This window comes from Macaca nemestrina, chromosome 10 (assembly GCF_043159975.1).
Source record: "Macaca nemestrina isolate mMacNem1 chromosome 10, mMacNem.hap1, whole genome shotgun sequence".
In the NCBI taxonomy this organism is placed as follows: Eukaryota; Metazoa; Chordata; class Mammalia; order Primates; family Cercopithecidae; genus Macaca; species Macaca nemestrina.
The window spans coordinates 773,365-788,953 of NC_092134.1; the positions used below are offsets into that span (position 1 = coordinate 773,365).

The 15,589-nt window shown below is 57.7% G+C and overlaps 1 protein-coding gene across 3 annotated transcripts in view; it reads left to right on the forward strand.

Annotated features, from left to right (window-relative positions):
* LOC105490556 (polypeptide N-acetylgalactosaminyltransferase 9) overlaps positions 1-15,589 on the forward strand; it is a 119,612-nt gene that overhangs the window by 42,078 nt on the left and 61,945 nt on the right. For all 3 annotated transcript variants that reach the window (XM_011756317.2, XM_071070754.1, XM_011756318.3), the window contains one exon: positions 14,876-15,042. In XM_011756317.2, coding sequence (XP_011754619.1) covers positions 14,876-15,042 — 167 coding nt within the window. The remainder of the gene's footprint in view (positions 1-14,875; positions 15,043-15,589) is intronic.

Consider the following 15,589-nt stretch of genomic DNA (forward strand, 5'->3'; position numbering starts at 1 on the left):
TGCAGGCAGCCACGAAGCTGCATCTTGTCCCACATGGGTGGGTGTGCCTGGCTATTGCAGGCCTCAGAAGAGTCCATGGATGATTAAAGAAGTAAACAAAAGCAAGCTCAGCCGGGCCCACTCAAAACTCAGACTTGGATTCCCTGCATGGCTTTAACCCCTCAGACGCCAACTATCTCGGCAGAAACTGCACTGCTGATTGGTTTGGTTTGGTGGGTCTAGTCGTCGGAAACACACATAGAACGTAGGAGTGTGTGCATGCCTGTACGTGTGCATGTGTGTCTGCGTGTACATGTGTGCATGTATCCATGTGTGTGCCCACAGGTGTGTGTGTGTGTGCACGTGTGTGATGTGTACGTGTGTGTGTCCACAGATGTGTGTGCATGCGTGCGTATGTGGACGTGTGCACGTGTGTGATGTGTGTGCGTGTGTGTATGTGTGTGTCTGCATGTACATGTGTGCATGTATCCGTGTGTGTGCCCACAGGGGTGTGTGTGTGCACGTGTGTGATGTGTACGTGTGTGTGTCCGCAGATGTGTGTGCATGTGTGCGTATGTGGACATGTGTGCACGTGTGTGATGTGTGTGCATATGTGCGTGTCTGTGTGTTCTGGCTCCAACAGGTGATTCCATCCGCTTTCAAACCAACTCCTCACCACTTTCTCCATGAGCTGCGTTACTGATTTTCTTTGTCGGGCAGTAGATGCTTTTCTAATTAGGCAGTGGCTTTAATTATGCCGCAAAGCACGTAACATAGGTCCTGAGTATTAAGACTGGCCCGTGGGATAATGAAAGGAAGACTGGCAAATCCAAATTAAGCAGAATCATAAAAATGAATGACCTTATCCGAGAAGCCGTCCTACATCCCAGCACAGTAACATACCCCTGCTCTGTGTGTGTGGAGTCTTCATGCATATTAATCGTGTAAGCCTGAGCAGCCTGGACGTCAGCTCTAATCGGTGCATATTTAGTGGATGGCACTTTGAGGAGCTGGGAGCAGGTACCTCAGCCCAGTCCGGCTTCCTGACGAAGGTGCTCTGTCTAAAGCCTCCTGCGTTTCGGGTCTGTGATGAGAAGTGGGGAACGTGGACATTGAGGATGGGAGAAGCCAGGCACCATTGTGGAGACGTGCGGCGAGCCGTGTGGCTTTTCCGAGGGGCAGCTACCAGGTTTTGTTTCTCATCAGAGGGTGGGAGCTGCAGCCGGTTCCCCAACTGACATCTTCCCGTTTCACGCATGCCTGGCTCCGTCCAGGCCTGGGGTCTGTGCCCTGGGAAGGAAATGTCTCAGGGGGAGTGGGACCCTCGGGTGAGCTCAAGGGGGACCCACTCCCACTGGGTGGTCTTTGCCTTTGAAGTAGCTCTGTGGGCCTCTATGGGCACAACTTCAAGCCAGTCTTGACCTTGGTTCGTGGAAGCCAAACCAGAAAGCTGAGGTTCCCGCCCTGTGGCTTCCTGCTGCAGTGTGGATTCCCTGGGACCTGTGGGGCAGAGCCTGCTCGATGCCGGGCAGCCCTGGACTCTCTAAGCAGGAAGAGCCTTCTCAGGCCTGGGATCCAGCTCCCCCCTCTCCCACACACACACCTGGGCACACGCACATGCACACACAGCGTCTCACCCACAGACGCAGCACACACCTGAAGACAGACGGACCTCAGATGGACACTGGCAGCCCAGCCAAGGCGCTTGTATCACCCACGGCTCCTGTTCACAAGGCGAAGGGCACGTGCCGATCACAGGCAAGCGCTTCCACACAGACCTGAATACTGTGGGTTTCATTTGCACGAAATCCACCTGTGCTGGAGCAGGACTCCTTCAACAGCAAGTGACAGAAAATCCATCTCAAATTGGCTCAAGCTAGACAGAGAGGCAGTGGGGAGAGAGACGGAGGAAGGGAGGGAAGTGTCCCTGCAATGACGAGGCCTGAGGAAGTCCTGGCGTTGGCCAGTAGGATTCATGGCTCAGGCAATGTCATCGGGCCAGCGTCTTGCCAGCTCTCCACGCTCCTCTTGGCCTTGCGGGCTTAGCCTGAGCCTCCACTGTCTGCAAGAGGCTGCAGCCGCTCCAGCCTCACGTCCTGTCTCCCGGAGCCCAGCCACCCTCTCCTGGCTCTGACTGGGCCGTGCATCTCTCTCTGAGCCTACTGCCATGCTGATTGGCTCAGACCTGGTTCTGTGTCCTCCGCTTCATCCAGGCTGGAACTCCACCCCGCTACTTGGGGAGTTCCTGCCAGGGTGAGCCCCACGTTTTACGGGGAGGAGGAGGAGGAGGAAAGGAGCCGAGCAGGGCAACAGCAGAAGTCCATGGCCTGGCGAGGACAGCCTAGATGTGGGGAAAGAAGGGACAGGGAGGGGCTGAACCTTTTCACATCACACCCTGCACGCCAGGCTGGATAGGGAGAAGCGGAGCGTGCAGTCTGGGGTTAAGGCTGGGAAGCTCCGATGGATGGCTTAGAAGTGAGTTGGTGACAACTGGACAGTTCCCCAGGTGGGGCAAGCACCTGAGTGGTGGGAACAGCCCCTGCTGCCAGGAGCCCACGGGGGAGGGTGCGTGTGTGTGCGGTGTATCTTGTGTGCACATGTGTGTCTGTGGTGTGTTCACAGATGTGTCTGCACATGTGTGCGTGTGTGGAGGCTATGTTCTTGTGTGTGGCATATGTTCACGTGTGCATGTGTGTGTGTGGTGCTGTACCTTCTAATTCAGCCCAAGCCACAACTTAGACTTTTAATGTTATGTTCAAACAAAACCATTTGGAGACTCACTGACAGCTTTGAGGCTTTGGATGCTGCCTGCTCATCACCTGCCTTCCCCTTTGCCGTGAGCGATGAATTCAAGCTCCGTAAAGGCCACACATGGAGCCCCGTGTGCGTCTACAGTTCTGGGTGCCGGGATGAGGCGGTGAAACAGCAAACCCGCAGGCAGAACCCCTGCTCCAGGAGCCCTGGCTGGCAGGAGAGCAGGGCAGAGATGCAAAGAGCAAGCCGGGGGCGGGGGCGGGAGAGGCAGAGCAGCACGCTGGAGGCTGGGGCCCTGGTGTGATTTTACGTTGAGCACGGGGTGAGCCTCTTGAAGGGTGAGGGCCCATGTGGCCATCCAGGTATCCAGGTGGGGGTGGGGAGCGCAAAGGCCCTGGGGCAGGAGCAGGCCTAGAGCACGGGCCACAGAGCCAGGGGCTGGGCCGCAGGGGAGTGAGCCAAAGGAAACTGAGAGGGGATGGTGGAGGGAGCAGCCTGGCTGAGCAACCCGGGCCTTTGACCTTCTCAGGGGTGATGGGAAGCCTGGAATTGCATGGGCCGGTGTGGAGGTCACCGTGACCTTGCCAGGCCTGGGGTTGCAGCCGCAGTGCCCAGGGAGGTGAGAAGGGGCTGGCCAGGCTGCCTGTTGTGAAGAGCGGAGAAGTGTGAGAGGGACGTGGAGCAGGCGTCTGGCTTTTCTCTGGCCTGCAATGGGTTGGTGGGAGCGGGAACGGGCTGGCCTCACTGTGAATGTGAAAATGCTCGTTGGAGCCCACCACGGTGGGTCTTCCTTCAACAGCTAAATGCGCCGAAGGCCTCAGAGCTTGACAGGGTTTAATTTCCTCCGAGCCCCAAGGCCCTGGGAAGGGCGCCCTGTGCTCCCTGAATGGGGCGACGGCCGACATTCCTGGCCTGTCCCCAGCCGCGTCGCCTCTGCCCAGCCCTCAATCACTGCGGCTCTCAAGCGGCTCCGGGTGCCATGATCTCGTTCAACTCTGATGCTTTCCAAACACCATAAATTTTGTTTATTTTCTGTCTGACAGAAACGGTGCCACTTAAATCCCACAGAGAACCCTCGGGTTCCGCTCAGGCTGAGTTACTCGGGGGCCGCTGCTGGGCGGTTTACATTTGTTTCCTCTGTGACGTCGGAATGGGGAGGACGCTGCCTCCAGCATAGGGCCAGGGGCCAGGGCTGCTCACACAGAGCTGCTGAAGCCTATGGGGGCTCAGCTGTGGGTCCTGGGCTGCCTGCCCCCAGGAAGGGCACTTTGCCACCACTGAAGTGGGGCGAGCTGGTTCAGGCACAGCTGGAAACCAGAAGGAGGCAGCCAGCAGCAGCTGCACCAAACAAGAACAGGAGCCCCAGGCCTAGGCGGGCGGATCATGCGAGACTAGCCTGGCCAAAAAGGTGAAACCCTGTCTCTACTGAAAACACAAAAATTAGCCGGGTGTGGTGACACGCGCCTGTAATCCCAGCTACTTGGGAAGGTGAGGCAGGACAATAGCTTGAACCGGGAGGCGGAGCTTGCAGTGAGCCGAGATTGCGCCACTGCACTCCAGCCTGGGCGACAGACTAAGACTCTGCCTCAAAAATAAAGAAGAAAGAAAGAACGAGAGTCCAGAAGCCACTGCTGCCCCCACCAGCAGAGTGGAACTGTGATTTCATAGAACAGACACAGCCTGGCAGCGAGAATGACCACAGAGCTCACAGCCACTTGGGTGGAATCTCAGGAACTCAAATGTCAGGAGAAGGAGTGGGGCTCTGAGGCCTGTGTGCGGGAGACAATGGCCATGGCGTTGAATTCAAAGGCATGCCGGGTGCGACTGGGGATGGGAAGGTGTGGGGCAGAGCCATGGGGAAGGCCCAGCCCAGGCGCACACGAGACCCAGAGACGGCAGCCTGCGAAGCGGAGGGGGGTGGACGCCGGGGTGATCACCCACTTTTCCTAAACTGGGCGTCGGGCACAGGCTTTGTATTGCTTCATTCATCGTTATATTTAATGTATGGTTGATAAATATCCCTTTAAAAATTAAAGACAATTTGTTCATTGAGAAGGGTACTGTATTATGGGTAAAACAAATTATTTTATGCTAACTAGTGCTGGGTGAAAAATGGGGTGTATGTATTACATTATTTCCAGTTTAAACAGCAATTTGTCTACAAAGGGTTGTGATGAGTGCCAGGTTGTTAGGTGCACATTAATGGCACCAAGTGCGATAGAGCATTCTCCTGCGGAAAACACAGAACAGTCCAGAAGGAATGTGCGACAACCTGCCCTGGCACTCCCACTGCTGCCGGGTGTCGTGGGAAGCTGGGAACTAATTTAGCGCCCGGCAGTGGGACGGTGGCACTGCGATATTTTCTTCTGCACAAGTTTGCTGTGGGGCATCGTGGCGGGCCTGTGTGGAGCCACCTTCAGAACTCCAAGGAGCGCCTGCCCCGACCCCATCCTGCCCACGCCATTGCCCACTGTGTCCTGTTGAGGGGCGCGTCCCTGGGTCCTCGTGAGACCTGGGCCGGTCCCACAGAGGGGTCCCCGCCGTGCTTCCGTCCCCACGGTGCATCCCCCGACGGCTCTGGGGCTGCTCTGAGCTGGGGAGCCTGGCGGGGCGTGACGGCGTTCTCCCCTCTCCTGTCTCCTCCTCCCCCCGCCCTCGAGCCCTGGCAGTGGCGGGTGACTGGAGTTTCGACGGCTGGCAAACGTGTCTCCAGGGCTCAGAGACAAACACGAGCTGTTCACGTGTGACCGCCCTGCTGAGAACGTGTGGCCCCATGTGGCCGCTGCTGCCACAGTAACACACAGCACTGAAGGGTGCACGGGGGACGGGCACAGAGTGATGGGCGCAGAGTGACGGGCGCGGAGTGAAGGGCACAGTGACGGGCGCACAGTGACAGGCGTAGAGTGAAGGGCACAGTGACGGGCGTAGAGTGAAGGGCACAGTGACGGGCGTAGAGTGACGGGCACAGAGTGAAGGGCACAGTGAAGGGCACAGTGACGGGCGCAGAGTGACGGGCGCAGAGTGACGGGCGCAGAGTGACGGGTGCAGCGTCTTTTGTGGGGAAGCAGCGGACGGCAGCGGCTGAGGCACCTGCTCTCCCCTCTACTTGATTTTTAAGGACTGTGCTGCTGTTGTCTCGTTCTCTCTGCCTCTGTCTCCTCCCTCCCTCCTTCCTCCCCGCTCTGTCTCTCTGCTTCATCTCCTCCTTCCTGTCTCTGAACCTCTGCCTCCCTGTCTCCTCCCCCACTCCCCTTCCTCCCTCTGTGTCGATGACTGACCATCATCTCCCTCTTACTTTTCTCCCACTCCACCTCCCTGACAGAATTCTGAAATGTATCTGGGCTCCAGCCAGAGTGAAGAGCACATTTCCTGGCATCCCTTGCAGGGTGCCGTGGCCATGGCTGTGGCTGTGTGGCCGGGCTCTGGCTGGGAGATGACGGCCAACAGCTCCACCTGGGACCTCAGACACATCCGATCCATTTCTTCTTAAAGAAAGAATTGAAGTCAATTAAAGTCAAATTGGGTTCCTATTGATTACAGTCGTAAAATCCGAACCATTATGTACCCAAGAGCTAGCATGTGAAGCCAGCTGTTCCCAGGGGCTCCTGTCCCTGGGGTTTATCTCCAGGTGGCACCTGGCAGGGCACAGAGGTGGCATCACCTGCCGGATACTCCAGGCCCCAGCTCTCCGGTTTGCCCCCAGGCAGGGCTCCGTGAAGCCTGCAGGATTCCGTGCCTGCCTTTGCCTTCTGGAGGAGGTTCCTGGTGATCATATTTCAGGGAGACATGGGGTTTGGCGTGATTCTCAGCCCCGCTCCCCTCTATGACAACTTAGCTTCTGTTTCTCACACCCAGGATCAGAAGTGCTCACTATGTGCCAAGCTCAGTGTTAATCGATCCCATATTTTACAATTGTCTTGGCCACAGTCAATAGACTGTTTTACAAAAGGTGTCTGTTCAGCACTATGTCCTGTAATAGATGTGACCCTATTTCCTTTCTCGTCCCTAAATGGGACTTGTTCTTGTTGGACTGAACGAGAGCAGTCTCAGGAACAGTTTTCTTTGAAGAGTTTCTTCCAGAGCGTGGCTCCTGAGACAGAGCTGGAGACCGAAATCACCTGGGGGTGCCCTCAGTGAGAGGGTCTGTCTGTGCAGTTCAGACCTCAGAGCTGTTTATAAAGCAGGCTGGGCCTAAGTCACCGGGGAACTGGCCGAGCCGGTGCGCCTGTCTCCCTCGCCTGTGTGTTCTGCAGGCAAAGGCCAGGCCTGCGTAGCTGGTTAGACACGGGAAAGTGAGTGGTCAGGCCAGGATCCCAGCAGGCACCCCGTGCCACCCCACAGGGCTCCGGCCCCATGCGTCTGACACCTGCCCCAGGTGTGCATTCCCAGTGGTGTCTGTTTCCCGATTCCGCCCTCGGCCCCGAATTCCTGGAGCTGAACTCCTGCTTGCTTCACAGTCACTTCTGGTATTTGAGCTGAAACCATGTCACGGGCCCGGCTCCCTACGCCCCGCCCTCCTGCTCTGAGCGGCACCTGCCCTGGGCGAAGGCCACCCCGCCCTGGGCTCTAGGACCCGGCACAGGCTCCTCCCCGACTCCCCTCCGCTGTCTCCCGCTTTTTCCAGCAGCACCAGACGCAAATGGGACTGGGTGGCTCCCGCCCAGAGGACGCCACTGACCTCCTGCCCCTTCCTCTGCTCTGCCTGGCGGTCCCGCTCCTAGGAAAAGCTCGCAGCCACTGGTTCTGCTTTCTCTTTTCCCACGGGGGGGTGGGACCTGCCACTTGTGGAAATCACACTCGTCGAGGCCGCCCGTCACCAAGCCCAGTGCAAATTCTCGGCCAGCATCTTCCTCGGCCGCCGTCGGGCAGGTGACGCCGCCTCGCGAGGCCTCCCCCTGACTCTGTGCTGAGGCCGCCCTGGGTCCTCCCTGGCCGCACAGCCCACAGCCTCTGTGCCTTTGCAGAGCTCTGAGGTTGGGGTTCCAGGGCCCAGGCCTTGGCCTCCTCCCTCTGTCTGTGCCTTTCAGTCCTGTCTAATGGAGGCAAACAGTCCCAGACATCTAGCTCTAGCCCTGGCTTGCACTCCAGGCTCAAATATCCACGTTTTATGTTTCAACAAACAGCCAGATTGTTTTCCAAGGGTCTGTGCCGCCTCCCATCCCCACCCGCCGCACGTGGGCGTTCCAGCCCCTCTGTGACCCTCACCGACGCCGCTTTTGTACGTCGAGGGCACATCAGCCCTTCCGGTAACCAAACAGCGGCCCCCGTGTGGCTCCGAGTGTCAGTCAGCTCCCTGGCGGCTGCCTGGGGGGCACCTGTGCACGTGCTTGGTGGCTGCTTGGGCATCTTCAGTGCTGACGGGTCTGTTCTGATCTTTCCCCAGTTTTCACTGGACATTTTGTTTTCTTTTGTGTTTTGAGAGCTCTGTGTTACTTCTGGATACAAGTCCTTTATCAGACACGTGCTTTGAAAATACTTTCTCCCAGTCTGCTGTGGCATGTCTTTCTATTCACTTAAGAGTGTCTTTCAAAGAACAGACATTTTGTATTTTGATAAAGTCCAATTTATCCATTTTGTTTTGTTTTGGATCGTGCTTTTGTTGCCATATTGAAGAAATCTTTGCCTAAGCCAAGGGCACGACGACTTTCTCCTCTAGTCCCTTCCAGGGACTTCATGGTTTTAGGTTTTACATTTAGGTCAATGATCCACTCTGGGTTAATTTTTCTATGTGGTGGAAGATACGGATCAAAATTCATCTATCCAGAATGAGAAGTGTTTGTTGCTTGCCAAGGTGTGTGTGAGTGAGAGCATATGTTTGTGTTTCAGTTTGTGCGTGCGTGTGTAGGTGTGGGTATGTGTGTGAACATGTGTATGGGTGTGAGTGCGTGTGTACATGTATGTGTTTGAGAGTGTGCTTGTGTGTGAGATTGCATGTGTGTGAGCGTGAGTTCATGTGTGGTTTTGTGTGCACGTGTGAGTGCATGTGTGAGTGTGGGGGGGGTTTGTGTGCATGTGTGTGCGTGTGTGTCAGTGTGTGTGTGGGTTTGTGTGTGTGTGACTGCGTGTGTCTGTGTGTGTGTGGGTTTGTGTGCGTGTGTGTGTGTGAGTGCGTGAGTGTGAGTGCATGTGGATTTGTATGCATGTGTGACTGCGTGTGTGTGTGTGCTTGTGTATTTCCCCATTTGCCAAAGCAGTATCCTTTCTTCGCCTTACTCCTTTATCTATTTTGATTTATCTTTCTCTGTGTCTAGCTTCACACCAGCATTGCCCTGCCCATGGCTGTGGTTCTAAAATAAGCGTTAACTTGAGGTGGTGTGAATCCTCCCACCTGGTTCTTTTTCAAGATCACTTTGGCTCTCCAAGGTCCTTTGCATTCCCACATGAATTTCAGAATCAGCTGCTCAGGTTCTACCCTGAAGCGCGCTGGGGTGCTGATGCGACGGCGTGGGGTCTCCGCGTGCACAGGGGAGTGTGTCTTAGCCTCACTGAGGACCCCCCGCTGCTCACCTCCCATCCTCCTGTCTGCTCTTTTTGCCATGGGCCAGCCTGTGTGCTGAAGTGAGTGGCTGGGAGTTTGGTGACACACCTCTCTGTGTGGTCTGCTCCAGTGGCCCCTGCTGTGGAGCCCACCCCATCCACCCCTGCCACGAGCTGGTGCCATGTGGCCCTGCCTGCCTCCTGCCCCGCCCTGGTTCCCCGCCTGCCTCCTGCCCCGCCTTTGTTCCCCGCCTGCCTCCTGCCCCGCCTTTGTTCCCCGCCTGCCTCCTGCCCCGCCCTGGTTCCCCGCCTGCCTCCTGCCCCACCCTGGTTCCCCACCTGCCTCCTGCCCTGCCTTTGTTCCCCGCCCCTCCTCTTGGCTGCTCCAGCTCTGGGCTCAGGTGTCTTCCTTTTTGTGGGACAAGCCCAACTTTTCCCACCTCCATCCCTCTCTGTGCCCACATGCCACCTCCTCACCCTTTTCCCACCTCCATCCCTCTCTGTGCCCACATTCCACCTCCTCACCCTTTTCCCACCTCCATCCCTCTCTGTGCCCACATGCCACCTCCTCACCCTTTTCCCACCCCCATCCCTCTCTGTGCCCACATGCCACCTCCTCACCCTTTTCCCACTTCCACCCCTCTCTGTGCCCACATGCCACCTCCTCACCCTTTTCCCACCTCCATCCCTCTCTGTGCCCACATGCCACCTCCTCACCCTTTTCCCACCTCCATCCCTCTCTGTGCCCACATGCCACCTCCTCACCCTTTTCCCACCTCCATCCCTCTGTGCCCACATGCCACCTCCTCACCCTTTTCCCACCTCCATCCCTCTCTGTGCCCACATGCCACCTCCTCACCCTTTTCCCACCTCCATCCCTCTCTGTGTCCACATGCCACCTCCTCACCCTTTTCCCACCTCCATCCCTCTCTGTGCCCACATGCCACCTCCTCACCGTTCCTGGGGGACAGAGCTCAACTGCACGTCCAGACGCAGATCACGCCTCAGGCTGGCCCTTTTGCTCGCTGAGTGGAGGCTGCGTCTGTGACGTTTTATTCTCAGAGACGCCGGGATGCTCATCTGAGTCTCTGCCCCCAGCCAAGGGAGGCCCTGAGCCTGTTTAGGGACAGCAGGAAATAATGGCAGAGGCCCAGGACCCCCCTCATATCCCCCTTGCCCGACTCAGTGGTGACCCACTCAGCAATGCCGGGAGCAGCCACCGCTGTGCTGGCAGAGCCGCCTTGCAGGAGGGGAGGTCCCAGCCCCACGTTCGAGAGCAGAAGACAAAACATCTCCTGTGGCTGCTGTAACAAGGGCCACAAGCAGGTGGCTTCCGACACTGTGGATGCACCGTCTCCCGTTCTGGAGGCCACACCCCAAGATCATGGTGTGGGCAGGGCTGTGCCCCCTCCTTCTGGAGGCCAGACCCCAAGATCACGGTGTGGGCAGGGCTGTGCCCCCTCCTTCTGGAGGCCAGACCCCAAGATCACGGTGTGGGCAGGGCTGTGCCTCCTCCTTCTGGAGGCCAGACCCCAAGATCACGGTGTGGGCAGGGCTGTGCCCCCTCCTTCTGGAGGCCAGACCCCAAGATCATGGTGTGGGCAGGGCTGTGCCCCCTCCTTCTGGAGGCCAGACCCTAAGATCACGGTGTGGGCAGGGCTGTGCCCCCTCCTTCTGGAGGCCAGACCCCAAGATCACGGTGTGGGCAGGGCTGTGCCCCCTCCTTCTGAAGGCCAGACCCCAAGATCACGGTGTGGGCAGGGCTGTGCCCCCTCCAGAGGATCCTTCCTGCCTCTCCCAGCTTCTGGGGCTCCAGGCATCCCTGGTCTCGTGGCTGTGCCATTTGAGTCTCAGCCTCCGCCTCCACGTGGCCTCCTGCCTGGGCCTCCATGTTGCGTTTCCTCTGCCCTCTCTTTAAGGACACTGTTGGATTTAGGACTCACCCTAAATCCAGGATGATCTCTTCGTCAGTGGGTGGCTGGGTCAGGTTCTTGACTTTGCAGCACAAAATAATTTGAGAGCAAGTCCAAAACACAAGTAGGCAAAGAAGTTTGTCACAAAGCGAAAGTGCTCCTCGGAGGGAGAAGCAGCCCCTGGTGCCTTGAGGGGAGTCCTTTCGTGGGAGCTGTGCGTGCACGTTCATGAAATACAGTGAGGTTGGGTATATAAAGGCAGACAGACCTGCGGTTAGCTGTGTGTGCCTGTTCATGAAATACGGTGAGCTCACGTGTGTAAAGGCAGACAGGACTGCGATTGGCTGTGCATGCGTGTTCATGAAATACAGTGAGGTTGGTTATGAAAGGCAGACAGGCCTGTGGTTGGCTGTGTGTGTGCATCCATGAAATACGGTGAGGTCAGGTGTGTAAAGGCAGACAAGCCTGCGGTTGGCTGTGCATGTGTATTCATGAAATACGGTGAGGTCAGGCACGTAAAGGCAGACAGGCCTGTGGTTGACTCTGCGTGTCTGTTCGTGAAATATGGTGAGGTCAGGTGTGTAAAGGCAGACAGGCCTGTGGTTGACTCTGCGTGTCTGTTCGTGAAATACAGTGAGGTCAGGTGTGTAAAGGCAGACAGGCCTGCGGTTGGTGCACACGCCCAGTACCTAAGTGCTCCAACACACACTGCCTGTATCATTACATATGGAATCCTCACTGGGGGTGTATCTCTTACTATTAAAATGAGGGAAAGGTCCCTGTAAGCTGAACTTGGAGCCTAACTGTGTGTACAGCTTCCTGGAGATGCCCCTGGCCCCTCCAAGGCAGGAATGTGTGGCTAAGAGCTTCGTGGGCTTTGGGTGCTCACTGGCTGGAGATTGGGGAAGCTACATCAGGAAGAAGTACCTTCATTCTCTTTCCTGGGCCCCTACTGGGCAGGGGGGCTTCACACAGGGAACAAGGACGTCAGTGTGGCCTCCCCACCCCTACCGATCCCGCCTCAGGGTCATCTCAGGATCCCTAACTTAACTACATCTGCAAAGATCCTACTTGCAATCAGTCACGTGAGGACAGGCCCTTCCGAGATTAAACCCGGGCCAGAAGACATGTTTCCGAGGTCGGAGACAGAGGTCACGTCCTGCTGACACCATGTCCTGGGTCGCGGGAGGAGGACACCGTTCAGCCCACCACGGAAGAAAGGGCTTCCTCAGGGAGGACCGGCCCAGCCGTCCTTTGCTCCCCGTTGCCTCTCCCTCATCCCCAGCAGGAGCGCAGGAGGACAAGGCTGGGGGCTGAACTTCAGGGTGAGCGACTTGCCTTCCTCACTGATGGGCATTTTGGACTTGTTGGAAAATCTTTGAGCTCCTTTATCTGTTTCTTGGGGCTGGGTTGAGCGTTGCAGAAAAGCGAGATTTAGAAAAGTTATCCTGGTCTTCATTGTCTTCCATTTGCCAGACGGTGGGTGACAGGGAGTGAAATAAAAACACTTCAACTCCACGAGTGTGGAAATGACCTGGCAGGATCTCCCTCGCACGACCTGCGAGGCGGACGCGGTTGGGATCCTCATTGTGCCGGAGAACTGAGGCTCCCAACGGCTGTCGGTCTCACCTGTGGGCACCTGGGCTCGAACCTGGATCAGACGCTGGCGCTGCTCCCCGTCAGGAACATCTGCTGACGGCTGGTCCACCATCCGCAGGCCCCACTTCTAGGAGCCCCACCGGCCAGGTGCTGAGCCCAGCATGACGCAATGGAGCCTAAGCCAATCAGAGCGCCCTATTTCCTCTGGCCACAGTGATTGGTGCATGACGCAATGGAGCATAAGCCAATCAGAGCGCCCTATTTCCTCTGGCCACAGCGATTGGTTCAGGGAAGGGCACGTCACCCAGTCAGAGCCCGGGAGACACAGGGATGTTTTCCTGCGTGTCCTGGGAAGACAGGCGGGTTTGCTGCCCTGGACTCAAACCCCTGGAAGGTCCGGACCTGCGGGGACACGGCCTCCGGCCACGCGGACGGGCCTTCCTGAGATGAAACTCGAGCCAGAAGGCTGGAGCGAAGAGAGGCAGACGGAGGCCCGTGTCCCGCTGACGAGCTTTGACCCCCCGTCAAGCTGGCCCGAAACCGAACCCACCTGGACTTTTCCTACGGATGAGCCACCAGCCCTCTTTCTGCTTAGGCCGGCCCGGCTCGGCTTCTCCGTGTTCCTGCTGAGCGGACAGCAGAGGGTGCATCTGGAAGGTTCTGTCGCCCTCATCGCTCCTGGGCACCTCACACGCTCCCCAGCACGGCCAGCGTCCCGGGGCCTCTGCGTCCATCCCTCAAACCTGCGGCCGTGAGCTTGCAGGGAAGCCTGTTCCACGCAGGCAGCTTGTTCATAAAGCGAGTGGCCGCTGAGATCCATCCATAAAAGGCCGTCGATATCCTGGGGCAAGGAGTGGGTCCCGGACACGGATTCTAAATCGAATGAGAGGTCATTGAGAATGAGTAGGTGACAGGGATTCTCTGCCCCCACCCGCCCTCGCTCTAAAGTCTGAAAAGGCTGGAGGCCCCCGGGAATGCTCACGCCATAAATCCCTTGTCCTTGCTGCTTGCGAGTTCTTCAGCACAGGTGCATGTGGCCCGGACGCCTCCTGGCCTAGTGACGGAGGGAGAAAGAAGGGGTGGAGCCCACCACTGTCCCCAAGGCCAGCGGCTTCCTCCACTGCTTCGAGGAGGCATCGGGTTCACGGGCCCAGCCGGTGCCTGTGGGGCCCCTTGAGTCTTCATTTGTCCCCTCATTACACAGATGTTTATAAAGTACCTGCTGTGTGCCGGGCACAGCCTGGGTTCTTGGTATAGAGCTGCCAACGGGACAGAAAAGGAGCTTGCTGTCCGGGGATCACGTTCTGGTCATGGGGGGAGATAGACCTGCAGGAACAAACAGGTACAGGGCGTGCACTTGGGGACGGTGAGAGGGGCCGCCCCGTGGGACAGGGCTGGTCCCAGGCTTTCTGAGCAGCCCTGCCCCTCTCCCGCTGGGCTCTGGGAGTGCCTCTGCCCCCACAACCCCAAAACATCTCCTCTCCAACCTGCAGCCGCTCCCGCAGTCTGTCCTAAGATCTATTTCCTTTCTCAGGATTTTTTGTTTTACACATTTTGCAAGTTCATGAAAATTGTGCGATCCAAGCTTTTTCCTCTACAGACTAATGGAGTGAAGTCTTCTTGTCAGAATGCATTTTTCTGAGTGATGAAATCTCCCTCGCTGAGCACCACAGTCCAGATAAATGTGATGGTGACGCACAGCCCTCGTCCCTTTGAAATTCTCACCAGAGGCTCGGAACCAGCTGCTAGCCAGGGCGGGAAGTGGCTGCCCATGAGGGTGGCTGGCTCCTTGGCTGTGCCTGGCTCCTCAGCTGTGCCCAGCAGCACCGTCCCCAACATGCTCCTGAAGCTGACAGCTGGGGTTGGAATCCCAGCACCTGCACTCATGGCCCACGGGGGAGGCTCCTGTCTGTAGAACGGGGACATTCATCTCTTGAGGTTGCTCTGAGGACAGGGTGGGCACAGGGGCTGTGTGTATGCTGGGTGCCGTGTTACTGTTACTAGTTTCTTTCTAGAACAGCTCTGACCCCCGTACACCCTTGACGTCTGGTTGTAGGGCCAAAGCCTTGTCCAGTAGCCCTCGAAGGGTGCACCTGGCTCCCAGGGTCCCGTGCATCCCACCCTGACCACACCCCAAACCATGTCTCTTGCAGGTGCAGACACATGAGCTACGCCCAGGACCTGCCCCAGGTCTCCGTGGTCTTCATCTTCGTCAACGAGGCGCTGTCGGTCATCCTGCGCTCCGTGCACAGCGTGGTCAACCACACGCCCTCCCAGCTCCTCAAGGAGGTCATCCTGGTGGACGACAACAGTGACAATGGTGAGTGGGCGCGGCCTCAGCACGGTGCTCACGGGGGGCTGCCTGTAGCTGGGTTGAGCTGGGGTTGGGTGGAGCCTTCCGGGACGGAGCGACAGAGGACCGCACCCCGTCTGTCCACGGGGCTCTAAAGCTACGGGGGTCCCTCCTGCCTTCCAGCCTCTGTCATGACTCGTACATGCTGTCCCCACTGTGTGGCTGCCCGTGCCTCTCTCTGCCTCCGTCACACAGCCTCTCCCCCTGTGTCTGCATCTTCTCCTCTTCTCATGAGGACCCACACTAGACTCAGAGCTCACCCCAAATCCAGGAGGATCTCATCTCAAGATCCTCAACTGGATACGTCTACAAAGTCCCTGCTTCCAGACAAGCTCCCCTCTCAGGCTCCGGGTGGAGGTGAAGTTGGGGTCAGCCACCCCACCCTCCACAGAGGCCAGCAGAGCTGAGCTCTCCCAGGTGCCACCTCCCGCCTCTCATGCCCACAGAGGCACCAGAGCTTGGCTGGACGGAGCTGGCGGCTGGAGCCCAAGCCCCGTGGTTCCTCAGCGCCACC